This window comes from Orcinus orca, chromosome 15 (assembly GCF_937001465.1).
Source record: "Orcinus orca chromosome 15, mOrcOrc1.1, whole genome shotgun sequence".
In the NCBI taxonomy this organism is placed as follows: Eukaryota; Metazoa; Chordata; class Mammalia; order Artiodactyla; family Delphinidae; genus Orcinus; species Orcinus orca.
Genome location: NC_064573.1, coordinates 73,930,413 through 73,957,998, shown reverse-complemented (window position 1 = coordinate 73,957,998; position 27,586 = coordinate 73,930,413). Strand labels below are relative to the sequence as shown.

The 27,586-nt window shown below is 38.3% G+C and overlaps 1 protein-coding gene and 1 pseudogene across 10 annotated transcripts in view; both read left to right on the top strand.

The window, feature by feature from the left end:
• The window catches only part of HECTD4 (HECT domain E3 ubiquitin protein ligase 4), a 197,348-nt gene that overhangs the window by 80,477 nt on the left and 89,285 nt on the right, over positions 1-27,586 (top strand). For 7 of the 10 annotated variants that reach the window (XM_033408589.2, XM_033408586.2, XM_033408585.2 and 4 more), the window contains 15 exons: positions 2,141-2,299; positions 7,542-7,655; positions 8,393-8,533; positions 12,791-13,023; positions 13,429-13,574; positions 14,398-14,468; positions 15,373-15,478; positions 16,074-16,194; positions 16,881-17,009; positions 19,011-19,135; positions 20,699-20,852; positions 21,311-21,411; positions 22,999-23,197; positions 25,292-25,438; positions 26,565-26,669. In XM_033408589.2, coding sequence (XP_033264480.1) covers positions 2,141-2,299; positions 7,542-7,655; positions 8,393-8,533; positions 12,791-13,023; positions 13,429-13,574; positions 14,398-14,468; positions 15,373-15,478; positions 16,074-16,194; positions 16,881-17,009; positions 19,011-19,135; positions 20,699-20,852; positions 21,311-21,411; positions 22,999-23,197; positions 25,292-25,438; positions 26,565-26,669 — 2,051 coding nt within the window. The remainder of the gene's footprint in view (positions 1-2,140; positions 2,300-7,541; positions 7,656-8,392; positions 8,534-12,790; positions 13,024-13,428; positions 13,575-14,397; positions 14,469-15,372; positions 15,479-16,073; positions 16,195-16,880; positions 17,010-19,010; positions 19,136-20,698; positions 20,853-21,310; positions 21,412-22,998; positions 23,198-25,291; positions 25,439-26,564; positions 26,670-27,586) is intronic. The other 3 variants (XM_012537331.3, XM_033408587.2, XM_033408588.2) reach the window with 3 other exon arrangements.
• On the top strand, positions 5,537-6,751 carry LOC105748615 (60S ribosomal protein L36-like; annotated as a pseudogene).

Genomic DNA, 27,586 nt, shown 5'->3' with positions numbered 1-27,586 from the left:
TTATTCTTGAGGAGTTTTCATATTACATACCAACTACATGAATTTATAACAAATCATGACCTGTAGTAAAAGATCAGGCTAGAAAAAGAGCCATGTATAGAAAAATGAATCTGAATTAATATATGTTTAATGAATTTAATGCAGTTTTATGCTTTAATCCTTTTATATATTGAAATGTTAGGAAGAGAAAATATTTGTGATTAATTCATTGTGAGACTATCAAATTTTAAATACTTATTAGTCCGTATTAGAATTTAAGGATAGTATGTTACTTCCACAGGTCTCCATTGTATCAAATGTAAGTAGGGAATTTATTAATAGTTGTTATAACTTGGGTATGTGGATAATTTGAATTATAGGAAATAGTTTGTAGAGGACAGTCCTATTACCTAAATGAACATTTTCCTGACAAGCTGAAGGCTTGATCTGGGTTTGTCCCTTGGGAGAAAATTGAATACTAGCCTGCACAATAGAAATACTAAAAGGATGTTTGTTACATAAGAAAACATGGGTGATATCAGAAAGTGGACTCAGAAGGCAAGGGTATATTTAGAATCCTGTGAAAACTGGTATCTGTAACTCTAAACATGTGATTTCACTCATACTTTTATGCACATTCTCTATGTATTCATTTAACCTGAGGTTGCTACATAAAAATTCACCAGTTATAGGCTAAGTGAACTTTTGACAATTAATTCAACATTCAGCGGGTCTAGGATTTTTAATTCTGTGATAAACTAATACCTATTACCATGTTAATAAGAGTATGTATATTAAAAACATCTTGGTGAAAACCACGATTGTGTGGTTATGCTCTTTGTGTGGTTATGCTCACAAAGTTGCTAGTTTTTCAGTCGTTGCCCCTTTTGGGTTTCTTACTTATGGAAATTTATGCTACTGGATTTATGTCCTAAATGAAAAATATACTTGTTGGCGGCTTGGAAGTTTAAAAAATGGAGCTTTTTAGAACCACAGGCATTCAAAGCAAATGACAGATTCGGTTTCACTTGTCTAATTTTTCTAATCTAAACCATCTAAAGATAATTTTATGTCTATGTAGGCAGTCATATTTTATACCTTGACAGCTTCCTAGGTAAAGCACTCTTTCTGTTGCCATCGTCAATCTTCACTGGACTAATATATAGAAAATGTTAAATTCACCCTACATTTTCAGATCTGCCAGTGAGTAAGGGAAATTAAAGTACATTTTATACCTCTTGATTAGATACAATAATTATTTTCCTAATGATAGTTTATGTCACTGACCCTAAAAAAAAGAAAATACATCATGGGTTATAAATTCTGTGGACATAAAGTTATTTTGTGATAGACATTGTGAAAGCTTTTATTAACTAGTTATGGGTTGAAATTTCTAGTAGATTCCATGTTCAGAGCTGTTTATAATAAATTTAATATCACAAACCTGTTAATAATTTGTTCTATATAAAATGAAAAGATCTCTACTGGAGCACAGTTTCCTAGGGGGAAACATAAACAGTAGGATTCTTCTTTTATTTTGAGATTTAGTCCATGTGAGGGTTCATTCTTTTGAAAGATCTTTATGTTATTTATTTATTTATTTATTTTAACATCTTTATTGGAGTATAATTGCTCTACAATGGTGTGTTAGTTTCTGCGTTATAACAAAGTGAATCAGCCATACATATACATATATCCCCATATCTCTTCCTTCTTGCGTCTCCCTCCCACCCCTCTAGGTGGTCACAAAGCACCGAGCTGATCTCCCTGTGCTATGTGCTGCTTCCCACTAGCTATCGATTTTACGCTTGGTGGTGTATATATGTCCATACCACTCTCTCACTTTGTTCCAGCTTACCCTTCCCCCTCCCCGTGTCCTCAAGTCCATTGAAAGATTTTTAAAAGACATAAGGACATATTGAATACTGGGAACACCTTTGAGAAATGTTCAGGTCATGTAACCAGGAGGCTTGGGACCAGGCTGTGGAGACAGAAGATCATTATTTTGCCCTTAGCTTATTATTTCTTGCTCTGTATTTTGAGTCTGAGTGTATTATTGTTAGAATTGGGGGCCCCTTTGTTATACTCTAATTTGGCTTGGTAGTCAAATTAATCTGTGTGTCAACTATTTCTGCTCACCATTTTCATTCCTTTTTACCAGCAAATACTAGCTGTGGCCTTCCTCTAAAAATGCTTCGGAAGACGCCCATTTACACCTGTGGTACATACTTGGTGATGCTGGTCCCACCTCCAGGGGGATCAGGCAGCTCTGCTACCCGGTCTCTTTTTGGTGGAACAAGTGGTTTGTCATCTTTAAAAAGTAAGTGAACTTTATTTGTGGCTCTTTTCCCAATTTGTCCCTAACTTTGAAATTTAAGGTTTTTCCTAATAGTGATTTTACACTTGCTCTGATTACAGATGCTCTTTGATAACAACAAAAAACCTTATCAGTATAGTTATAGGCTAGGAGGAATTAAAAATAGAATTTTTGAAAGTGGTATAATAGTACACTTCTGAAAACTATTGTCCTGTAAAATTACTAGAAATAATAATGAGGTCAGGAAGATTTTAGGAAATAATCTGTTGCCACTTTATTTACTGACACTGCAAGAACTCTACCCACTGGAGAGCTATGAAAATACGTCTGTGAAATACCTCCATTTTAGGACACATAAAAATGTATATGATACAAAATAATATATGCAAAAATTCATTACTGTTAAGTGTACATGTATATATTTTTTATGTATTTCTTTATTTTTAACATCTTTATTGGAGTATAATTGCTTTACAATGTTGTGTTAGTTTCTGCTGTATAACAGAGTGAATCAGCTATACGTATGCCGCCGCATAGCACAGGGAGATCAGCTCGGTGCTTTGTGACCACCTAGAGGGGTGGGATAGGGAGGGTGGGAGGGAGACGCAAGAGGGAGGGGATATGGGGATATAAGTGTACATATATTTTTATGAAAGAGGGAGGCATACTATAGTAATTAAAGCAATGTGATTTTGGCTTCAGAGTGGACAAATAGTTAAATTGAAAATAATATAGGGCTTCCCTGGTGGTGCAGTGGTTAAGAATCCGCCTGCCAATGTAGGGGACACAGGTTCAAACCCTGGTCTGGGAAGATCCTACATGCCACGGAGCACCTAAGCCCGTGCGCCACAACTACTGAGCCTGTGCTCTAGAGCCTGTGAGCCACAACTACTGAGCCTGTGTGCCACAACTACTGAAGCCCATGTGCCTAGAGCCCATGCTTTATAACAAGAGAAGCCACCACAATGAGAAGGCTTCACACTGCAATGAAGAGTAGCCCCTGCTCTCCGCAACCAGAGAAGAGCCCTTGGGCAGTAGCAAAGATCCAAGTCAGCCAAAAAAAAAATAAATAAATAAAATAAAAATAAATCAATTAAAAAAAAGAGAAAATAATATAGAATAAAAAAATGTTCCTTTTACATTGCCATTTTCTGTCTTTCTTACCTTAGGGACATCATTTAACCCCTCTGAGCCTCAGTTTTCCCATCTGAAAAAATAAAAGGCTAATAGTATCTCACATCATTGTTTGGTGATCATATGCAATAAAGTATGTTAGAGTATTTCTAAAAACAAAAACAAACCCCAAATATTCCTTTTATATATGGTAACACCTTTTTTTTAACATTCCTTTTTTCCTTAAAGTTTGTTTAGGCACATAAAATTAAAATGTTTTAAAATCAGTTTACTTATTTTCATTTTCCAAAATTTCATATTCTGTCTTTTAAAAATAATTTGCTTTTTTTTTTTTAACATCTTTATTGGAGTATAATTGCTTTACAATGGTATGTTAGTTTCTGCTTTATAACAAAGTGAATCAGTTATACATATACATATGTTCCCATATCTCTTCCCTCTTGCGTCTCCCTCCCTCCCACCCTCCCTATCCCACCCCTCTAGGTGGTCACAAAGCACCGAGCTGATCTCCCTGTGCTATGCGGCTGCTTCCCACTAGCTATCTATTTTACGTTTGGTAGTGTATATAAGTCCATGCCTCTCTCTCGCTTTGTCACAGCTTACCCTTCCCCCTCCCCATAATTCCATTGAAGGATTATATTTCACATTTAGATGTTTAAAAAAGCATTTCTTACCCAAACTTTAACCTGCAGATATAAATTTAACCTCAACAGCTTAAATAAAACCATTTATCTAGTATCAACTTAACCTTTAGGCCATTTCAAGTAGGGCACGTGTTTGGGATTTAGATACTCATAACAACTCCAAAACTCTTTTGTCTTTACTTTTCAAAAATTCATTTAAATATTTATTTTCTTTATTTGGTTGCACCAGGTCTTGGTTGCAGCAGGCGTGCTCCTTAGTTGCAGCTTGCAGGCTCCTTAGTTGCCGCTGGCTGGCTCCTTAGTTGCGGCCAGCAGGACCCTTAGTTGCAGCCAGTGGGCTCCTTAGTTGCGGCTCGCTGGCTTCTTAGTTGCGACACGTAGGGTCCTTAGTTGCAGCAGGCGGGCTCCTTAGTTGTGCTCGCAGGCTTCTGAGTTGCAGCTCGTCAGCTCCTTAGTTGTGGCATGCGAATTCTTAGTTGCGACATGCATACAGCATCTAGTTCCCTGACCAGGGATGGAACCTGGGCCCCCTGCATTGGGAGCGCAGAGTCTTAACCACTGCGCCACCAGGGAAGTCTTCTTTTTTGCTTTTAGAATCAAATGGCTTAGACTTTTTCTCAACAGCCTGTTTTCTCTAATATGTGACCAGGATGCCTCCTTTAGCCCTCGGGTAAATGATGTAAATTTACTATTCACTTCAAAAACAAAAAACAGCTTTATTGAGTTATAACTTACATACCATAAAATTTTCCCCTTTAAAGTATACAGTTCAGTGGTTTTTAATATATTCAGAGTTGTCCAGCCATCACCACAATCTAATTCTAGAACATTTCCATCACTCTAAAAAGATACCCCATACCCATTAGCAGTCAGTCCCTTTATCTCCCCCTTTCCCCACCCCCTGGCATCCACCAATCTACTTTCTGACTCTATGGATTTACCTATTCTGGACTTTTCAAATATATGGAATTATACAATATATGTGCTTTTGTGACTGGCTTTTTTTTTTTTTTTTAAGCGTAATGTTTCCAAGGTTCACCCATGTTGTAGCACAAATCATTACTTCATTTCTTTTTATGGCCAAATCATACTTGATTGTATGAATATAATCCATTGACATTTGAGTTGTTTCTGCTTTTTGACTGTTTTGAATAATGCTGCTATAAACATTCATGTACAAGTTTTTGCGTAGACATGTTGTCATTTCTCTTGGGTATATGTGTAGGAGTAGAATTCTGGGTCATGTGGTACCTGTATGTTTAAGCTTCGGAGGGACTGCTAAACTGTTTTCCAGAACGGCTGTACCATTTTAGAGTCTCATTATCAATGGCTCCAATTTTTCCACATCCTCTCTGACATTTGTTCTTTTTCTTTTTTTTTTTTAATAGCTGTACTCCATAGTGGGTATGAAGTGGTATCTCATTGTGGTTTTGATTTGCATTTCCCTAACAACTAATGATGTTGAACATCTTTTCTTGTGCTGATTGGCCATTTGTATATGTTCTTTGGAGAAATACCTATTCAAATCCTTTGTCCATTTTAAAATTGGGTTATTTGTCTTTTTATTCACCATTAATCATCTGAAACTCTTTTTTAGTCTTTTTGGCATGGTTTTTTCCACTCACCTGAGATTAGCCCCATTTGATTAAAACAGGCCTTCACGGTGCCATTTTTTTCATGAGGATATAGCTTACCCAGTGATTCTATTTTAGACCAACAAATAAATAAATGCTTAAATTTTTTCTATGTCCTGTTCCACATTGATCACTGTGGTGGCTACTCAGTGAGTGGGAAAAGTGGTGCTTGCCTTGAGGAGCTCATAGTCTGGTTGGGAGAAATGATGCAGGTGTGTGAAACAACTAGAAAATGATATACAATGCTGTATCACTGCCTGAACCATGGGGAGCAGATGTAAGTGCTGCAGAATCAGAGGAAGAAAGGGTCATTGTTGAGTGGGGTAGAGGGGAGAGACTTCATGAAGTTTTGAGTTTAAGTCATGAAAAATGGCTATTATTCATATAAGTGGCCACATAGGGGAAAGGCATATGCATGGTAAATACAATGAAAAAGAGATTTGGAGAAGACCATTTTGTTGGTGTGCAGGACAGAACAATAGAAAAGAAACAAAGAGTACAGTTTAGATTATAGCTCAAGTCAGACGTGATGAGAATCCAGATTACTAGGGTGATGGGAATAAGAAAAAGGAACTTGAGAGACAGTGCTAGAATTTTCTGTTGGAAAGTGGGGAAGAAAGTTATATCAATAATAGCAGCTAGGCCCTTCTGCCATGGCAGCCATTGAAGAGCAGCCGCCATGGCTTCTTGCTGCCCCATGGCCGTGGGCCTCAACAAGGGCCACCAGGTGACCAAGAACATGAGCAAGCTGAGGCACAGCCCTGCAAGATGTGATCCAAAAGGTGTGTGGCTTTGCCCCTTAGGAGCTGCATGCCATGGAGTAGCATGCCAGGGTCTCCAAGAACAAGCAGGCCCTCAAGTTCATCCAGAAAAGGGTGGGGACATACATCTGTGCCAAGAGGAAGCAAGAGGAGCTGAGGAGTGTCCTGGCCGCCATGAGGAAAGCAGCAGCCACGATAAAACCTTCTCAGGAAAAAAAAAAAAAAAGCAGATCCTTGATATATTTAAACTCATTTAATCTTCACAATAACTGTATAAAGTAGGTAACTTTTATTATCTCCACTTTACACATGGGGAAACTGAGAGGTTCGGTAAATTTCCCAGGGTCACACAGAAGTGGTAGAGCTGGAATTCAAATTCAGAATCCTAAAGCTCATGCTTGTCATCACTACACTTCCCTGTGTTAAGGGAAAAGGCTGAAGTGTTTCCAGGTTTTAGAGCCAGGGCTTGGAAGGATAGCAACTAAACATCCACTAACCTGTTTTGAGCACCAAATATATGTAAATATTGTAAATATTTCTTGTAAATATTGTTACCTTGTGATGTTAATAATCATAACCCCGTTTGCAATTACCCTTTTGACAATCTATCTTGAAAAAAACCTGTATGTAAAAGTTGCCATTTTAAAAACACTTTCAAAAATATGGTTTACCGTATTGGAAAAGGCTTTATGACAGTTTTCTTTTTGTGGTCTTAATGTGTGTCTTTTGTCTCCTCATTGTTACCACTGGTAGACAACCAAAAAAGATGTGATTTTTTTTTTTTTTTTTTTGCGGGCCTCTCACCGCTGTGGCCTCTCCCGTTGTGGAACAGCAGGCTCCGGACGCGCAGGCCCAGCAGCCATGGCCCACGGGCGCAGCCGCTCCACGGCACGTGGGATCCTCCCGGCCCGGGGCACGAACCCGCGTCCCCTGCATCTGCAGGCGGACTCCCAACCACTGTGCCACCAGGGAAGCCCAAGATGTGATTTTTATAAAGTCTTGTTAAGAGGCTAAAGTTTAAGCTAACCATCATCTTAAGGCTTATTAAACAGCTTAATATTTGTTTCTGAAGTCCTAGCTTCTAGCTTGGTGTATAATATTTCGGATGGTCAATTCACAAGTCGTGCCGATCTCATAGATGCTGCTGGAAGCTCATTGGGGCGTGGTGCTCTTGTACCAGGATTGGGTAAGAAATAAATGCCCACATTTATTTTCCTTGGAAAATTCAAAATTTAAGCAATTTCTCTTAAAAACTCTTGCTAATTCTCTATCGTATTCTAGTTTCCTTGAAAGAATTTTTTTATGCTCCTCTTTAATTGTGAGGATTAGTATAAGAAATTGTCATATGTGAAATTCCTCTGCATAAATTACTATTGATGATACTGTCCATTAGGTTGTGTAATGTTGTCTATAACAAATTCTTCTTAAAGTTTATGCCATTAAAAAGGTTTATTTTCCTTGAGGGATTAGTATACTTCTTATTGTTAGAAAATGAGCATTATGTTAGCGCATTGGATTTTCTCTTTGCCTTGGCACCTAGGGAGCTCATATCTAAGTTTTGGGCTCAGTTACTAAGGCTTTTACTGTGTGTTAATGTTAATTAGTCCTGTTGTACCTGGGTTTTACTGTAAGCCACTTAAATCCTTTTTGGAATTAAAAAGGTCACATGTAAGTCAGTTACTAAAAACTTTCTATTCCATGAGGCTTATTCCATTCTCACATATGAGTTAAGCCGAGTAGACATTGAATCCTGCCTTCCTACTGAGCCCCAATCTAATGCTTTGTCAGCATTGGGGGGATGTGGGATGTGGCTTGCCAGCACTGGGGAGAATCCTTGCCCTTTCATTCTTTAGCACTGCTATGAGAAGTATGTATCAAGCAGTCAATGGTATGATAGTTGAATAAAGGATGTTCTTTTTGCAGGTGCCTGTTACGATACAGTGAACAACATGCTATGGACATGCTCGAATGACTATATCGATCAATGGTGTAATCCTGGGAATCAGGCCTTCCATTACGTCTGTCAGAGACTTGGAGTCAGCCATATCATCACTGAGCCCAAAGGTAAGGTGCACTCATAGTCCTACAGGAAGAGATTTTTCCCCCATGAAATAGGAGAGAGTACAGCAGCATTAGTAAGTGGCAACATAGCCCAAGCAGCAAAATGTGTCAACAGCCTTCCCTCTTTGAATTTAGAAACCTAGAATTCTTATTATCTGATGGGTTTATGATTAAGTAAATAAGTGTGTAAATAAATAGAGCTTTTGAGGTGGTCCACAGACTTTTTTAAAGGAAAATTGTTATGTCCCTTCTGAAATTGTCAGAACTTTGGGACAGAAGTTCATTCTTTATTTGTACTTGGTGTGGGATTATGTATGCTGTTATAATATTTTGCATTAATAACAACTTACTTATACACAGACTTACAATTTTGGTAGACTATCTGGTAAAGGACCTTTATATTTCTTAATATTAAGATTCTTAATATAAGTTAATATTAACGTAAAATCTTTTGACTTCAAAGTCAACTATAGTGGTATATATGGTGTAGTGAGTAGCTCAGCAAATCCTCTCCTGATAAAGCAATGATAAAGTGGACTGAATTACCAAAAATAACTATTTCTATAAAATTAAAATGCCAACTAAAAAAAAATTAACTATTTCTAGGCTCTGGAAGTTGACCAAAGGCATATACCAAATTGAGATGCGGTATTCATAAAAAAAACCCCCACTGAACTTTGGCTAAGAACAGTAGAAGTCTGTGATGTTCTTAGCTGCGGACACTCCTGTCCCCTACCTTAAGCTCAGTCAGTGCAGTAATTCCATCAGGGTGGGGCAGATCATGGAAGCCAGCAGCTTGGCTGCCAGAAGGGGCTGACTGATTTGGAGCAGAGCATGGAAAAAAACTCACACACAGCAGCAATGTCCATAACAGTAGTGGTCTTGGTGGCAAACAAACAGCAACAACCAGTGGCTTAGCTAGCCTGAGGTTGTGGTCCTGGTTAGGGCAAGCATCGAACCAGCAAACTAGCCAGAAATTTACTAGTGAGATGTGGGTAGTGAGAAAGCTACAAAGGGCCTTCGTAAGCTCCCCAAACATCTGCAGAGAAGAAGCCAGAGAAGGCCCAAGCTGTTCACACAAGCCTGGCTGAAAATGAGCCTGCATACACATGCAGAGATTTGAGAGGGCCCACAGAAGGTGAAAAGCACAGAATAGTTTAAAACTGCCTAAACTTTGATGTGCTTCTCCCAGAAAACGTGGCTCCATCCAGGGTGGAAGTATTACTGGCTCAGGGTGTTTGAGCACAACCTCTGACTCAGACGAGGTAACCACTAGGAAGGCAGGCTTAAAAATAAAAATGACAATAATAAAAATAAACAAATGAAAGAAAGTAAAAACGAAAATAGAAATAAGAATTTAAGAAAACAAAGTGAGCGGAGGAGAAATCAGTAGCTAAACACTGCAGGCAAAACTCAGATATTAGACTTAGCAGATGAAGACTCCAAAGCAGCCTTTAGAAGTAAATTCAAAGAACTAAAGGAAACCATGTTTAAAAGATTAAAGAAAAGTATGATGACCATGATTAAACAGAGAATTTCAACACAGAATTTATTTAAAAAACAAAAAAAAGACAAAAGAACCAGTTGGAAATTCTGGATTTGAAAAGTTCAATGACTGAAGAGAAAAAATCACGGGAGTAGCTCTATAGCAGATTTGAGATGGTGGGAGAAATAATCAGCAAACTTGGATATAGATGGATAGAGTTATCCTATCTGAAGAATAGAAGAAGACACTTTTAAGGAATACCAGTCAGATATTTTGTAGAATTTCCCTCAGTTTGCGGTCATCTGTTGTTTCCTCCTTTAAAACTGAGGTTATAGATTTGGGGGAAGAATACCACAGAGGTGAAGTGCTTTTCTCCTTACATCATATCACAGGGTACATGATAGCAACATGACTTATTACTAGTGATATTAAAATTGATCACTTGGTTTAAATGCCAGCTTTCTTCACTGCAGAGTGAAGAAAGCTTCTTCCCCTTCCATATTCAATTTGTTAGAAGCAAGACATTAAGCCCACACTCATGGGAAGGGGAATTAAGCTCCACCTCCTGGAAGGAAAAACATCAGAGACATATGTTAATTACCACAGTAATTAATATTTTGGAGGAGGTGATACTTTGAGACTTTGGAATTATCTATTAGATTTTCTGTTTCTTCTTGTGTTTGTCTTGGTAGTTGTGTCTTTCTAGAAATTTGTGCATTTTATCTAAGTTTTCTTTTTTTTCTTTTTTTTTCTTTTTTTTTTTTTCTTTTTTATTTTGCGGTACGCGGGCCTCTCACTGCCGCAGCCTCTCCCGTTGCCGAGCACAGGCTCCAGACGGGCAGGCTCAGTGGCCATGGCTCACGGGCCCAGCCGCTCCGCGGCATGTGGGATCTTCCCAGACTGGGGCACGAACCTGTGTCCCCTGCATCGGCAGGCAGACTCTCAACCACTGCACCACCAGGGAAGCCCTGAGTTTTCTTATTTGTTGGCATAAAGTTGCTCCTAGTATTATAATTAGTTTAATTTTTATAGGATCAGTAATAATTTCTCTGCTGTCACTCTTGATTTTGGTATTTGTATAAATTTACTAAAAAACATTGTTTTGTGCACTTAGAATGGGTGAACTTCATGGTATGTGTAAATTGTATCTTGTAAAACAGCAAAAAAGAAGAAATTTATATATTGTGACTCCCTAATTATTATCTCCAAGCCTCTTGCTTCAACTCCAGTCTATGTATTTGTCTCTACTTGGATATCTAACATCTTCAACTTAACATGTCAAAAACAAACTCCCTGTATCTCCCCCCTACAAATCTACACCTACCGAGTCCTCCATATTCCACTGTATGGATCACTATTATTTCATATGCTCAGACCAAAAAATTACAGTTATCTTTGACTTTCTTTCTCTAATACCCCACATCCAAATGGACATCAGCAAATCCTGTCAGCTCCCATCTTCAAGATGTATTCCAAGTCTAACCATTTCCCTCTATCTCTGCTGCTACAACTCTAGTCTAGGCCATCATCTTCACCCAGATTATCATAGTAGCCCCCTCACTGGTCTTCCTATTTCCCCTGCAGTCGCCCTCCTCCACCCTGCTTAGGCTTAACCTCCACACAGCAGCCAGAGTCTTTTACAATATACATAGTCAGATCTGTCACTCTTCTGCTCAGACACCTCCACTGGCTTCCCATCTAACTCAGAATGAAATTTAAAGACCTCAGTTATTTGGGTAGATCCCAAAGCTACCTTTCAAAAAGTGTTCGGTGAAGACAAACAATACTAACCTGAATTCTGTTGTTGTGAGATCAAGGACTCATAAAGGCACAGAAGAGAGGGGGACCCAGCCAGGCCTTAGGGTTAATATGCAATTGAAAAGTTTAGTTTTGGCAGGGTTTACCTTCTGATAGGTTTTCCTTGAGTCCTTTCCTCATAGCTCACGGTGCCCACAATCCTTTTGCAGCTCTAAGGTCACCCCACCCAAGCCTGACTCTCCAAGGTTACCTACTTTCTTGTTTCTTTTATGCAGTTCATTTCAGCTGGTTTAAGGGAAAAAACAATCTTTTTTTCCTGTACTTTGCCTGTTTAGATTATTTTCACCTCCATTCCCTGAATGTCTATAACTATCATGAGGCATTTATTGTTATATAAGAGGATGCTTGTCAATTCTCTTTAACCAAGGTTGAACTGATGTCTGTCTAGGCTGTGGTAACTAAATGAGATCAAAATGTGTAAAATATTTGAGGTACCATGGGAGGAGATATCTCTCGGCTGGAGAGGGTGGTGGGTGTTACCAGAGAGGAGGCATAGAAGATGAAGAGATTTTTCTAGAATAGTTACCACCATGGGATCTGAGCTGAGATGGCTTGAATTCAAATCCCAGCTCTACCACTTAGTAGCTGTGTGACCTAGGGCGAGTTACTGAACCTCTCTAATTCTTGAGTCACTCCTCTACAAAACAGGGCTAAAATAGTCTAAGTTGATAATGATATTGTAAGGTAAAGCATGTAAAGCATTCAGCCCATTGTCTAGCATATAGAAAGGACTCAAGAAGTGGTAGCTACTTATGCTCTTTAAAAAAATGGAAATTCCCAGGTGTTTTCACCCCAGCATTCTGTGGCAGGGAAAAGGGTTCTCCAGCAGTAGTGGGAGAGATTGGAGGCAAGATAGTCTCTTCTGGTGTGCGTGCACCTTTTGCAAGTCAGAGGTATGTTCCTTGGTGGCCACCCAGAGATGTCTTTCCTCACTGACTTTCCTTTTCATCTTCTAGAAGAGGCTATAACCACGAATGAGGTTATAAACCAATTATTGCACCATGTTGGTGCGATGTGCATACACCAACTCAATCTTCTTGCTACCAACCCCAATCTTCCAATCACAAGTGTCTTGGGCAAGCAGCATCCAATTGAAGCGCACCATCTTAGCAGTATTTGTGACATTATGGAGAAGGCCATGGTTAATGGAGACACCTGTATCATACGCTGCATTCTCGTTGTCTTTCAGGTAAATACACTGTTTGGAGATAAAAAAAATAGAGAAAAAGAAACACAAACCTTGGCTTCAGTCAGCTAATTTCTACCAGAAGAAAAGTGTAATAACACTCCTGTTTTGCATCTTACCACATTCTAATCCTGTAATTAGAATTATCATTATATTCATAGCACTGCAGTTAATGGAGTATTGCTATATGTACTGATAGCTCATTGCAATTAATATATGTAAAATATTTACTATAATTATACCATTACACAGTAGAAGCGATTGTCGTTAAAAATCCACCTGGGTATTTATTCATAAGAATAACTAGCATGAAAAATAAAAGGATAACTAGCGTGTTCTTTCTTCATAGGGATAATTTTATCCCCAGTAGAATTAGCATTTTCAGATATACCCCTTATGTTTCTGTAGGTGGTGTTTAAATTTTTCTTCAGCCCACAAACTGAAAGGAATCGAGACATCATTCGACGGTCGGGGTTGCTTCTTTGGCAGTTGTTGATGGCACCAAAAGATAAAATTTGCCCTGAAATTCAGAAGGAAGTCTGCCTTGCCATCAGGTAATCAGCACCTGATTTTCTCAGTGCTCTCTGCAGAGGGCTTCTCCTGGACTGCATTGTAACTTTCCCTTCAGACTGGTTGCCTGGATGTCTCTTACCCCATCCCACAGTCAGGACCTCATGTGTAGAGGATAATTTAACTGGAGAGAAGTTTGTGGCCCCACTCCCAGAGGACTCAGGCTGTCCATGTACATACACTCCTCATCTCACTTTCGGATCTTAAAACAAGACCAGAAAAAAATCCCTTTAAGTAGATATTTTGGTGGTTTGCAACTGGATGTTCTTCTCATATGGGTCAAAGTGTGGCAAGGTGGTTAAGAAGCAGGCTTTGGCAGCAGATCGACCTGGATTCTAGTCTTTGCTCTGCCACTGACTTCCCAAATGATTTTTTGGCACATTCTGCATATAGCTGGTTTGACTACATCGACTTTTTTTTTTAATTAATTTTTATTGGGGTATAGTTGCTTTACAGTGTTGTGTTAGTTTCTGCTGTACAGCAAAGTGAATCAGCTATACGTATACATATCTCCCCTCTTTTTTGGATTTCCATACATTGACTTTTTATAGCTCAATTCTCTTTAACCAGTTCTGCATCTAGCCTCAGATAAGTTATCATTTTGGTAATTCACAAATATGAGAAGGAGAGGGATACTGTTTATCAGGGAGGTCATTGGACTACATCACAACAGTGACTTTAGTTTCAGTTGCTTTCTTAGTGGTGAAACTGTACTCAAACTGGCATCTTTTAATAAAAATTTAAATATTTAGAATTTGGATTTTCTAGAACGTGTTTAAAAGCTTTTCGACTTTTCTGTCATTTCAGCTCTGGTTTAAATATCTTGTACCCAGGTGAAACTGAAATCAATAACTTACTTAAGCTGGTCTTAACAGAAGGTGAGAATTATCCTTTAATTACCCTTGAATAAACAACCTTTTTTGTCCCTAAGGAAATGACTGAATTTTATTTTATTTTTCTTCATATCTGTTGGTCAACGTTATTTTATAAACTTCCCTCTTAGGACTGCTTTTGCTGCATCGCATAAGTTTTGGGTCATCATGTTTTTGTTGTCATTTGTTTCTATGTATTTTTTGATTTCCTCCTTGATTTCTTCAGTGATCTCTTGGTTATTTAGTAGCAGATTGTTTAGCCTCGTGTGTTTGTGTTTTCTACAGTTTTTTTTCCTGTAATTGATTTCTAATCTCATAGTGTTGTGGCTGGAAAAAATGCTTGATATGATTTCAGTGTTCTTAAATTTACCGAGGCTTGATCTCAGTGTTATTTTTAAAATGCACATATGCCAACACTTAAACTAGATGGAAAGCAGAAACCATGTTCTATGCATTGTCAAGTTTTATAAACCTCTTTCTATCCCCACTGTGTAGCATAATGTACCTCACTGTAGATGTTTAGTGAACATTAAAGATAATGATTTCTTGGGATTTCTAAGCCAGTTTTTTCCCCACACATTAAAATCCAACTTTTAAAGTTAGACTCAATGACAATGACAAAATTCACCATGTTAAAGACACCCTGCATTTATAAGCAATATTAGTTTGAGGAATTAGAAATCACACTTCCTGAAATGTCAAGACAGTAACTACACTTAAATCAGGATGTACTGGTTAAAGAAAGTCTGACTGATTGTGATATAGTTTTTGCTGCTGTTGTTTGTGTAAGTACATATGCCTGGTGCCCCTAGGTTGTCGACAGTCTGCTCATTTAAAAACTTTTTTTAAATAACATCAGTTTTCTAAGTGTAATTATCAAGGTAGTTTATGGAGCTTTGTTCTGTGTTAGGAGAGAGAAATAGCGGCCTCTCCCAGCTGCGGGATGTGATCCTAACCAATTTAGCTGAACAGCTTCAAAACAACCGATTTGGCAGTGAGGAGGATGATCATTACAGGTGATGTGATGTCATGTTATTCACTGCTAGCCTTTTCTATGTGTTTTTCTCAGTAATTAATTTACAGTTAAATGTGTTTGATCAACTTTAGTCTCCTATAATATCCTATATGATAATTGGCGTGTTAAGTCTAAACTGTGGATCAGTTGAAAGATAATAAATCCCACAGTTGCCCTAAGAAATGATAATAGCACATTTCAGTTTAATGAGTAAAATAACTTGAGCCTGGAAGAAGGGTACTTAGCAGAAATAACAGGTGGAGCTTATTTAAGAAATCTTGGTAGAGGGTGTCATCAAATTGCTGGTCTGTGAGAGAGGGTGAAGGTGTGGTTCGAGCTGGTGAGGGGAAGAAGGTGTGTCTCTCAAGCTATTTATAAAATACTTGAACTAGGTGCTTAAGTACCATTGTGTTTCCATAAATTTGATTTAGGTAATATACCTAGTTGTTAGAATCATCACTGAGTAAGATGGTTTACTTAGAGAACCAGTGAATTTTGTATCTTCTATTTGTCATCTTGTACCCATTGTATAAATTTTATCCTTTTATTATTAAACCATTAGTATCTTATTGTTACATTTTTCCTGCATTTTAAAGACTAAATGACGAACTTTTACACTACATTCTGAAGATTGTTGTACGAGAATCCTGTATCTTAATCACCAAGTGCCAAACTGTCTCTAAAGATGATTTTCAAAAACTCCTTTCAACTGTGCCTGTAAGTAAAAATGTGTTTAATGAAAGCAAAATTATATCAAGTTTCCCTGTTTTCATTTTACTGTGTTGAAGTGTGTGTGTACACACATACTTTGCAAGGACAGACTTAATTGATGAAAGTCAATGAATGACTGTGCTTGTCTTAGAAATGTAGAAAAGACAAATCCACTTCAAGTACTTTCTCGAAAGACTTTATTCCTCCTGCTTAAATGTCTTGGTGCGATAAATTGTTAGACTGAATTTGGATGTTTTCATTGTGTTTAAAATACTGGGTGGGGATTTCCCTTCTATTAATTTTTAATTTAACATTGTTTTCTAAACCATCAGTGTTTTACAGAGACTGATAAGAAATAAAAGATTCTTTTAAGGGTTTGGGTAGAGTCTTCTCTCATGGAGATGCATGTGAGGGGAAGAGTGGGTAGGAAGAATTAATTATTAAGAGGCAAAAATTCAAGTATTGAAGTGATTAGTGAGAAATATGTAGCAGAAGGCAGAAAGTTATGGTAAATGTGTCAAATTATGTATCAAAAGCCATGTGGAAATAAGTCACCTGAGAAACTAACTTGGTCTGTTTTCTGTACTTTCTCTTTTGCTTCCCTTGTCGAAATCTTTAAAAAACATGAGGATTACATGAGCCCTTCTTTCAGTAGGGTTTAGGTCATTTAAACGCCCTTATTTGTATTAAAGGCTGCATCCTCCTGCCTGCGCTATCTGATGGCAGTTCAGAACCACCTTCTCAGTAACACTGTTTTGATTAAACCTGATGAGAATGATGACAGTGACAACTCCTTGCAGGGAGAGACATTGAAGGTACAGGTAAACACCAAGCTTTATTCTAACGATGCTTTCTACCCAGTGTGTAAAGCACAGCTTAAATGGCTAAATTTCTGTGTATTATGACGTCAGATTTCACCATGTGGCTTATATTTTTGTGCGAGGTAATATTAGGTCGCTCATTTCATAGATTTTTATGTCATTGCACAGTGGTTACCATATTTGTGACACTCTCATAATGTGTTATCCACGTGCTCCTGTCAGTCTTTTTGTGCCTTTGTTTATTTTCATCTCTTTTTAAGAACTATAAAATACGGCACTTACAAGTGATCTCATACGCACCTGAAAGTTTTATATATAAATATATATCTGTATGTATATGTATATATGTATATAGATATAGATAAATCAGGGAGCATAACATTTTAAACAGTTTTGACATTTTGGCTGGTTTATTATGTTCTCTTGATTCAAATAATTTTAAAAGGTGATAATTTTCTCACAATCCTTATGTTGAATAATTTCTGAACCTATAGTTCATTCCATTTTCTATAATTATTTTTAAGTTAGCTTCTGTGTAAACTCAATAATTTGTTCCCACATGGCAATTTATAGCAATCCACAGATTTTTTTTTTTTATAGCCGTGGTTGTTATAATTTTGACAGATGCTTGAGGCTGTTGTTTGCATTGTTCTTCAGAATTTTATCTTTGTGGGAGAATTAGAGAAATCAATAACTTGATTCTTCCTTAAAATGTTGACTAAAACACACTGAAAAATTAACTAAGGAAGCCATAGTTAAAGATAAAAGCCACTATAGTTTGCCCTTTTCTTACCCCTTTTATGCATATATACTATATAAATAAGAGATTTTACATACCTGCTAGTTCATATTTATGGGTTTATCTCATTATGTAATCAATTTTTAAACAGGCAGAAATACCTGAATTAATCATTTAAATTGCTGACACTATTTATTAACTTATCTTGCCTTAGTTTCCTAATCAGTAAAAAGGGGCCATAACATCTCCCTTGTGAGGCTGCAGTGAGGATTAGAGCTGAGGCCTGTGCAGTAGCTGGATGTGCTGCTGCCGGCATGTAGTCAGTAGGTGAAGGCCGATAGGATTGATTAGTATGACTTAAGCCATGATTTTTCTCGTCTAGTCAGTTCAGAATTCCTTTTCTCTTAATGATAAAAATATCTAAATAATACCCCAAAAAGACTCCAGAAAATTCCAACAATGAAAACCAATGTTTTTTATTTGAAAGGTTAAATGTTATAAGTTCTTAATTAACCCATGGAAGGAAATACTCTTGGTAAAGGCAGAGTAGGCTGGCTTATCTAGGAATTCTGGGAAAAATAAAAGATATAGATTTCACCTAAAGGGTTAGTCTGGTTGTATTTTTTTTTTCCCTAATAGAAAATAACTGTAAACTAAACATTTCTATGATCTTAACTAGTGTTTCTTAACACATTATTTAGTATTTGTACTCCCGTGAACTCTCCAATAGTTATTTTTAATGTTTAATAGCCTGTAACTGCCTGCTACTTTAGTTGAATTTTTTAACTTGCCTCTTTTCAAGTGTAATGTTTTAAATCATTAAGTAAAAAGGTCACTTGTACTGTTTCAGAATGTTGTGTTTTTGTCTCATTTTATTCACCGCCTATACATGCGCCTTTTACTGTTCTGTTTTTCTCTTTAGCTATCCTCATACCACCCAAGGCAATCTTCCACCTGGACATTTTCTGGGCTGGCCACCGGGAGCTCTCTTGTGCTGGAGGGGATGGGAGAAATGCCTTTTCTCCTGGGGACTCGGTGTGCTCCCCGTGAAATACTGCGTATTTCTGTCAGCACTCCAGACCTTAGCCTCCCAACTCAAATTGTTACTTGCCATCCTAGCGGAACTTACTGCTTTGGGCTTATTCTGGCCACCTCATTATTTAATTTGGAAATGCATCATTAAATACATCATTTCATGTTGTCATTGTAAGTGTATATTCATCACAAAGCTTAAAAATAATTTTATGATATTTTCTACCTAGGAGCTAAAGGTCAGTATTTTGGCTCTTGCCACCCAAATCCTGACTGGATGTGATGAAGTGTTGGAAATGCTACAGCAGGTCACAACTGCCCTCATAAATAGTGACATAGCTGACCGGGAGCAGAGGTGAGGAAATGGGTTGTGAACTGTGACCTGCTGCCATTCAGGAAGAAGAATTTGCTTATGAAAGGGAAATCTTTTAGAAGAGAACATCAAATGTTCATTTAATATAGAGGGATCTTTGTGAGAACAGATTGAAATGGCAAGTGTTTCAAAGCCAAACACAGTTGAACTTTCAATTAATGGTGCTTTTAGGTGGGACTGGGCTGACAACCACGATCTAAGGGTAGCAAGGTGTGGTGGACACCATCGTCTCTGTCACTTGGGTCTTCTACCATCAACACTCCCAAATTGGCCTTTCCTTTAATTATCTAACTCAGCACTATGTGCACTTAGTTCCCTTATGGTAAGTACTTTAGGGAGGTAGAAGTGACTTAGTGATACAGATAATTAACTGCTATGCAAAAGACGATACTGACATGATATCTCAAGATTTTACGGTAATTTTATTTCTCCAAATACAGGAGTAATCTATGTATAGGGTAAACGTCTCTTTCCTGGTATTAAAGCTCTTTCTCCATACTCCCCATTAAAATTTCTGCTGTGGTTTGTTGTCAAAGATGAGTTACATCCTGTGTTCATTGATGATTTCAGTGTTGAGATACTGATCTGAAACAATCATGCAGTGTGTTTTTCCTCCAGTAACCCTGTCTGTCCCATGTCCCTGTTTCTCGCCTACTCCCAGAGAGTAGGTGGGCAGGTTGGAACTGAGAACAATATAATCCAGAAAGGTGTTGCACTGGGGCTTGTTAGGACATGTAAGGTTCACTGCTGGCACGTGGTGCAGATCTGCCCTGGGGAGGAAGTACAGTCTGAGAGCTGGGGAGACGTGGGGGTTGTTTCCGGTTCCAGCCCCAGTACCCTAAGCAGTTTTAGAGAATTTACATAACACACATGTTTCTTCGGGTGAGTCATATACCTTAATTCTTCTAGCAGAGGATTGGGATATTAAGAGTGTGATTTTAGGTGATCATTTCATAATATACACATATATCAAATCATTAATTGTACACCTTAAATTTATACAGTGATGTTAGTTATATATCAATAAAACCAGGGGGGAGAAAAAGAACGTGATTTTAAAGGCAGATTAAAAATCTGCCTGCCTCTGTCCCCGACAGGAACCAGTTTCTCTAGGTCAGAAGTGGGTATCGCTGCTCTGGGCAGCTGAGTCAGTGTTGTAGCCATTCACTGGCTCCTTATCAGAGACTCAGTGCAGCACTGTGACCTGCAGCCCCAGAGGCAAGGAGACTTGGCAGGTGGTAACTAGAGTAGCTGTTTGCATTTTAGAACCCATTTATAAAGTGCTTCGAAGGTGCTGTGAAATGCACCATGTAAACTTTTTGGGGGGCAAAATCACAGGTTGGAGGTGAAATCTATTACTAGATTTCTGTTCTCTCCCTCTCCTTCATGGTAGGTGGGAAATTTGTAGACTGAATTGCTATAAAGGTAAGTGCTTAGCTAGTTTAAGGAGGTGCAGTTTAAGAGAATTTGTCAGATAAGAATGATAATAGTTTCTTTACATGCTTGGGAACTGCTTAAGCTGTGTGTTTTCTTGAACTTTCGTAGGTTAAAAGGCTTGGAACAAGTTACTAAGGCTACTATGCTCGGTCACCTTCTTCCTGTGTTACTGACCTCCCTGATGCATCCAAATTTACAGACTCTGACCATGGCCGATGCCCTGATGCCTCAGCTAGTGCAGCTGGTACTTTATACCAGTCAGGTATGATCCTAGGCGTGCCAAAGTGAACTGCTCTTCAGGAGCAGGAAATAAAGCGAAATAAAGGTGGAATGAAGAAAAACACTGTGTCATAAAAATAAGCTGAAATATTAAAGGAAAACATTTAATTTGTTTGACTGAATTACTTACTGCAATCTTTTAACAAATACTGATTGCCGGTCAGCTGTAAAAATGCTGTCTACGATGCAGCTGAGATCCTTTCATTATATTTAGTCTCCTGAGCCCTTGCTGGATATTGGTAACTAATATAAATGATATATTCCATTCCAGTGTTAAATAAAACAATATTAAGTGGTCTAAGTAGCAAAGCATTTCTTAGTGAAAGAGAGCAGGCTAGGATTGTAAAAAGATGATTTAAGTGAGAATTCTGAGTTTGGCTGTAGTACCATCCCAACAACTGACAAGTAAGCACTTTAGGACATGATGATTTTGTGTTTCAGACGGCTTTGCTGCTCAAAACCCAGTGTCCGGTTTTTGCTGAGGTGGGCTGTTCCCCATGTGGTGCATCAGACCAGAAGGGCAGGCTGTTCCCTGATGAGAGGTAAGGGATGCTGCTTCCTTGCAGGAACCTCTGCCACGTTTTCTTCTGGCGAAAGCCTAGTACTCCTTTTACAACAATGATTTTTCTAACTGGGAAAAGAAGGAGACTTCAGGGGCAAAATTTTACAGATAATTAGAGAATTGCTTTGGAGATTATAGGAACAGGTTAGAACAAATTTCCCCACAGATCAAGAGATTAGTTCAAAACTGAAAAGTTCTCATATACAAATAATGGAGATGTTTGACTTTGGCAAACAGTTTGACAGTTTTTTAAAAAGTAAACCTACATCTACCATATGACCCAGCTATTCCACTTCTAGGTATGTGCACAAAAGAAAAGAAAGCACAGATTCTTTGTGAAGGTTCATTAACAGCTTTAGTTAGAATAGGCCAAAACAAGAAACAACTCAAATGTCCATCAACAAGTAAAGGGGTAACACACTGTGGTATAGCCATACAATGGAATCCTACTCAGCAATAAAAAGGAATGAACTACTGATATTTTCAACAACACAGATGAGTCTTAGAATACTTATGCTGAGTGAAAGAAGCCAGAGCCACCTAAGAAGTACAAACTGTATGATTCTATTTATATAAAGCTCTAGAAAATACAAAGTAATTTCTAGTGAAATAAAGCAAAGAAGTGACCACCTGGATTACCAAGAGGATGGAGGAAACTTCACAGGTGTAACATATGGCCAAACTTACCAAATTGTACACTTTAAATATATGCCACTTATTATATATCAATTACATCTCACTAAAGCCGTCTTTAAAAACATTGATCAGAAAGGAAGGACTTCGAGTTTCTCTAGAGCAGCGTGCTGTCCAGTTGAGCTTTGTGCGGTGATGAAAATTTGTATCTTTGTTGTTCGATGCTGTTGGCCACGGCCACGTGCTGTTACTGAGCACTTGCTATGTGGCCAATGTGAACAAGAAACTGAATTTTACACTGTGTTTCATTTAGATTCAACTTAAATGGCCACATTGGACGAAGTAGCCCCCACATTGGATAGCGCAGAGCTGAAAGGGAGTAAGAGAAATCCACAAGAGCTAAGTTTAGGATACAAGAGTTTGTATTCCACAGTCTTGGGCTGTGAAGTCCTTGAGAGTTCAAAGACAGTAGAGAAGAGGACCTTTGAAGGCACCTTAGTAAAAATTATAGTAAAAGTAGTCATGCAGTCTCATGGGTTTTTCAACAATTGACATTTAGATATAAACAAAGGAAACTTTACAGGACACTTCCTGTGGGATTTGGAAAGTGGCCAATCTTAAAGGTCCTTTAGAGTATCTTTCCCCCCCACCCCCTACCCCCAAGGAATTTTAAATGAGAGTTGGCAAGATCTTCTCCTGGATATGAATTGGGATTCCCCCTTGAAAAAAGGGGGGGAAAATGCAAACATATTGTCTAACAAAGAAAAAAGAACCTTAGATACAGGAATGTTAAAAATGTTTCTGGTTACAGTGCTGTCATACTGTATGTTGTGGAAAATTAGAGCAAAATTTCTTAACCTTTTGTATTTTATTGTGTATACATTTTCCTTTCCTTGCTGTTAAGTTCAATCACTTTCCCTTTGTCTGGTTTTAGAATGCTGGAAGAGAAGGAAGAGCCAGGGTTTCTCACTGGTTTAAAGATTCCTGCTCCATGGGCTGCTGGGAAGACTGTGGAAACAGTCCATCCTGTCAGAGACAACTATAAATTTAAAGAAACTGTCCATATCCCCGGAGCTCGCTGCCTATACCTTAGATTTGATAGCAGATGCTCTTCACAATATGACTATGACAAAGTAAGCAAGAACTGATTTAGTATTGGTTTCACCTCTAATAAGCTGATTTCTTAGATGCTTCTTATTTTTCTTTGCTGCTGGTCACCATTCTTGACTTATTTCTGTCTGCAGATACCTCTTAGGAGAGCTTCTTAAGATAATGCCTTGAAGGGTAGTGACTGGGGGAGTCAGAGCCAGCACCTCTGCAGTCTGAGAACAGTGTTTTAATGATGTGTTGAAAGTGGACTTTTGTAAGCTTTCAAAGATGTAGATCCAAGTCAAAGGAAATTTTCTTTTCCATGCTGTTTCACTCTTGCCTTCCCTCGGTGCTTGGAATTCCTGTAGATGTGGGTGTCCACTCATCTAAAAAGGTCTTACTGCCCAATTCTTGGGGCTTCTCATGTATCTTTTGGGAGAAGGTGGCTTTTTAGAAGGGTTTCAGATGTGCCTAGGATCTGGTTTATATTTATTTAAATTATTTGTTCTTCTTTGCCATTACCTCAGGGCCCACATAGATTTTGAGGAAATATAGTTTCCAACCTAGTGGCTGAACAATTATAAGTAAAAGGAATCATGTTAGGGGTTGAAGTATTTTCTTCTGTCTCTAATTGTTGCATTGTAAACCATCGTGTTGAACTTACAAGGAAAGGCTAATGAAATTGTGATGTGTAATGTATAAGAACAACTGCAGGATTGTCTGATAGTGTTTTATGTACACAGGATTTTTTTTTGTAGATTGTTAGCTATCTTGTCTTTTTCTCTGAACTATAAGGGCAAATGGTCTTAAATCCCATCAAGGGAGAGTTTTAGGGTAAAAATAGGGAACTTCTTAACTGTGTATACTGAGATGGTGAAACACATTATTGGGCAAGTTATAGAATCCTCTTTCCCCTTATCTTTTAGGGTAGTGAAGATTCCCAGATGTCTGGAGGGGTTTAAGACTTGCCCCTCAAACTCTCACCTTAGCTGGAAGCAAGAGAATTTAGAAAATTCTTTAGTGGGCCTTTCAAAAAATATATCTCCTGGCATCAGTCTTTCCCACTTCACAGCTCCTGGCAGTAGCTACCCCCATTTCCTACATTCAAATAATATGACTGTTTAAAATGGAAATGGAAGAGGTTGCCATTTTAGAGGGTGTCATTTTGTTTCTCCTTTAAAAAACAGTAACTTGCATCTTCTGATGTAAGCTAACCTCCACGTGCTGTAGACATTAGTGTTAAATGTGGAGGCTTACTACATGGACAAAAGTAACTCTTACTTTTCCAGTGGTCCCTGGCTGGTGTCCCCCAAAGGTGCAGAAGGGTAAGAAATCACAAAATGATTAAGCATCCAGGGCTAAAAGTGCAGCTTTTAGATCCAAACTGAGCTCAGAGGTGGTCACAGTGTGCAATACAAGACAGAATTAGGTATTTACAGGAGCCAGAGCCTTATTCTTCCTATGAAAGTATTTGAGTGCCAAATGATGTCTAAATGTTTTTTCCTCCATATTAGAAAGTTGGTTAATTGTATATAAATGAATAGCTTTCATTGAAGAAAAATATTGATACATGAAAACTGACCCAAGAAGAAGCAGCCCCCTTTCTGGCCCAAATTTGTGTCGTTTCTTTTTATACCATTAAGCAACATTCTAAGAATATATGGCTTATTTTCAATTTGTTGCATTTTTAAAAAATCCTTATTCATTGAATTTTTTTTTTACTTTCATTTTTTATGTTAGGTATAACCATCTTGCCATCTGTATTTGTTCACTTTATTAATTTTGGGGAGGATTTAAGGGGGCAAACTATACCTGTTATTAATGGGCTATATGTCATTACTTAGGATTAAAATAGCTACTTTTAAAAATACATATAATAGCTGAGTATAACTATTTTAATGTGAGGTCCCCAAGCCAATTAAATTGCAGTAATATTTGATACTACTCTGTGGCTGCCCTGTAAATACCAATGGCTGGTTGCATCTAAACAAGTATCAGTTGTACTTAAAAAAAAAAAAAAAAAAATCGGGAAATATTAGTTATACTGACACCAGTGCCTGGTTATAAATGTATTTTTAAACAAACATTTTTTTGCAGCCTTTTTATTTGTAGATGTTGTTTTTGTTTTTCTTTTACAGTCTAACAGTATATTTTCTGTTTTGAAGTTGGTGATATACGCGGGGCCTAACACAAACAGTAGGAAGGTTGCTGAGTATGGAGGCAACACACTGGGATATGGCAGCCGTAGTGTCTTAGGAACTGGTTGGCCGAAAGACTTGGTGAAGGTATGGTATCCAGGCACATTTGCTTCCTAGAAAAGAAAATGAACTTGCATTCCCCGTGGGCCCAAGTATTAACTCTATTTCTAGAAGACATTTGCCACGGGGGCTTTTGTTGAGGTGGGGCTACCTCAGTAGGCCTGTAAACTCACTACTTTGTTCAGAATGACCCTCCTTTCACTCGTAAGGCATCAGACCCCTATCCGCTCCAGAACTTGTATCTATCTGTTCCATAGGTTACTCCATGGGCTGAGGTTGTCACAGCATTTCTTTCCCTGTCCATTGAAAGGACTGCTAGTTCTTCCCACTCACTTATTCTCTAGACTCCCTTGTGATGGGTGTCCTAGAACCATAGGGCCATTGCCGTTTTAAAATGTGGAATCAGTGTTTTCAAATGAATTGGGGCCTTTGGAGCAAAAATAACTATCCATTCTCAGACTGATGAGATTGGAGCCATGCTTTGTAATGTGGGCCCTTGAACTATAACATATCTACCTAGAATATGAATATGAACTGAAATGCCCACTAAAACCTGAAAACCTCTCCAGAGTCTGCTCCCAGAACCTTTATCTCACATATATTATGTACCCTCTTTAATTCAGCCATAGGCAGCAAGTTACCTCCAGAGGTATAGTCCAGATGCGTCCAAATCTGGATCAGCACAATACTTTTAATCGTTCTCTGATTTCCTGCATTTTGTTTCTTACTCATGGTATTGATTCAGCAATACAGAGCAAGGTCTTTCATCACTCTGTGTTCTTCAAGCTAATGGCTATTTGCCCACCTTATTGGCACAAGTGAGGTGGTGAGATGGAGGAGGGGGAGGGCAGAAAGTGTAGAAATCTGAGGATTTTATTGAAATTACGTTCAAGATTTGATCTTTACTCTGATCCTGCTATTGGGCAATCGTGGCCATTTCACAGATGCCTCATTCCCAAAGCTACCTGGTCAGGAGAGACAGCTGAAAGGTTGGCATCCAGATGAGAGGGGATGGAATTTGAATCAAAAAGCGAGTGAGAAAAGAAGTGAAATGTTGGCTGTGGTCCTTCTGAAAGTAAATCTCTGAAATTCATTGCTCTCTTGAAAATTGTGTCTTGTTTTTAAAGTGCATTTTCCCCCCTTAAATTTTAAGGTGGAAGGAGATACAGTCACCTTCTCCTTTGAAATGAGAAGTGGCCGTGAACACAACACTCCCGATAAAGCTATGTGGGGCTTTGCTTGCACAGTTCGCGCTCAGGTACTTGAATCTAACCACTGCTGTGGGCATAGTGTACTTTTTCCTGTGTGCCTTGGTTATGTACATCATATTTGCCTTGGAAACGAGGCAAAATATGAGCTGCTGTTTCATCCATCTCTTCCATTTGGCAGCAGTAGACCACTAATAGAAGTAGTAGTTGTATGGACTAAAACTAGCTGGGACCTAAAATCAATACAGCACCACAGAAAGAATCCCTTGCTAGGGGCTCCGTCTTCAAAGCCTGGAGAGGTGGTCTGCCTCCAGCATCTTTCCAGAGGGTGAGGAAGACTCGAACACCTGGTAGAAGTGAGCCCTTGGATTCTGGGTTTTAAGAGTAGTAGAATCGGATTATTTTTATTCTGTTCCCAAAGGCTCTTCTTGCTAGTCTAGATCTGTCTCTGCTTAATTACTCATGTTACACTCTGTATATAGGTTTAATCTACTCCTTTTAACAGTACCAGTTACCTTCCTCCCAGGAATCTATTTAAATAAATTAAATCTATTTAAATAAATTAAAACGTATTTTCAGACTTGGCGGTTGCTTAAGTTTAACCAAGCCAAGGATCTCTGGAGTGGGATTATCTGCTAGAATGTAAGCTCCATGAGGGCAGGCCTCTTTGTTTTGTTCTCTGCTTTATCTCAGGCACCTAGAACAATGGCTGGTACACAGTAGGCACTCAATAAATATTTATTGAATGAATTCAATGTAATCATTGACAGCATCTTCGTTCAAGCACAGAATGGAGATGACAAAATGAAATAGTGATTTATACCTGGATAGGTACAGCAGAGAGGAAGCTATCCAAAAAATCTTGCCTGTGATTTATGCTGTTTCTAATATGGAGTCTTACTGACTCTTCTCTCTCCAGAATTGTGTTGAGACTTCACTCTGTGGTCATTCCAGTGCCGCCGTCTAT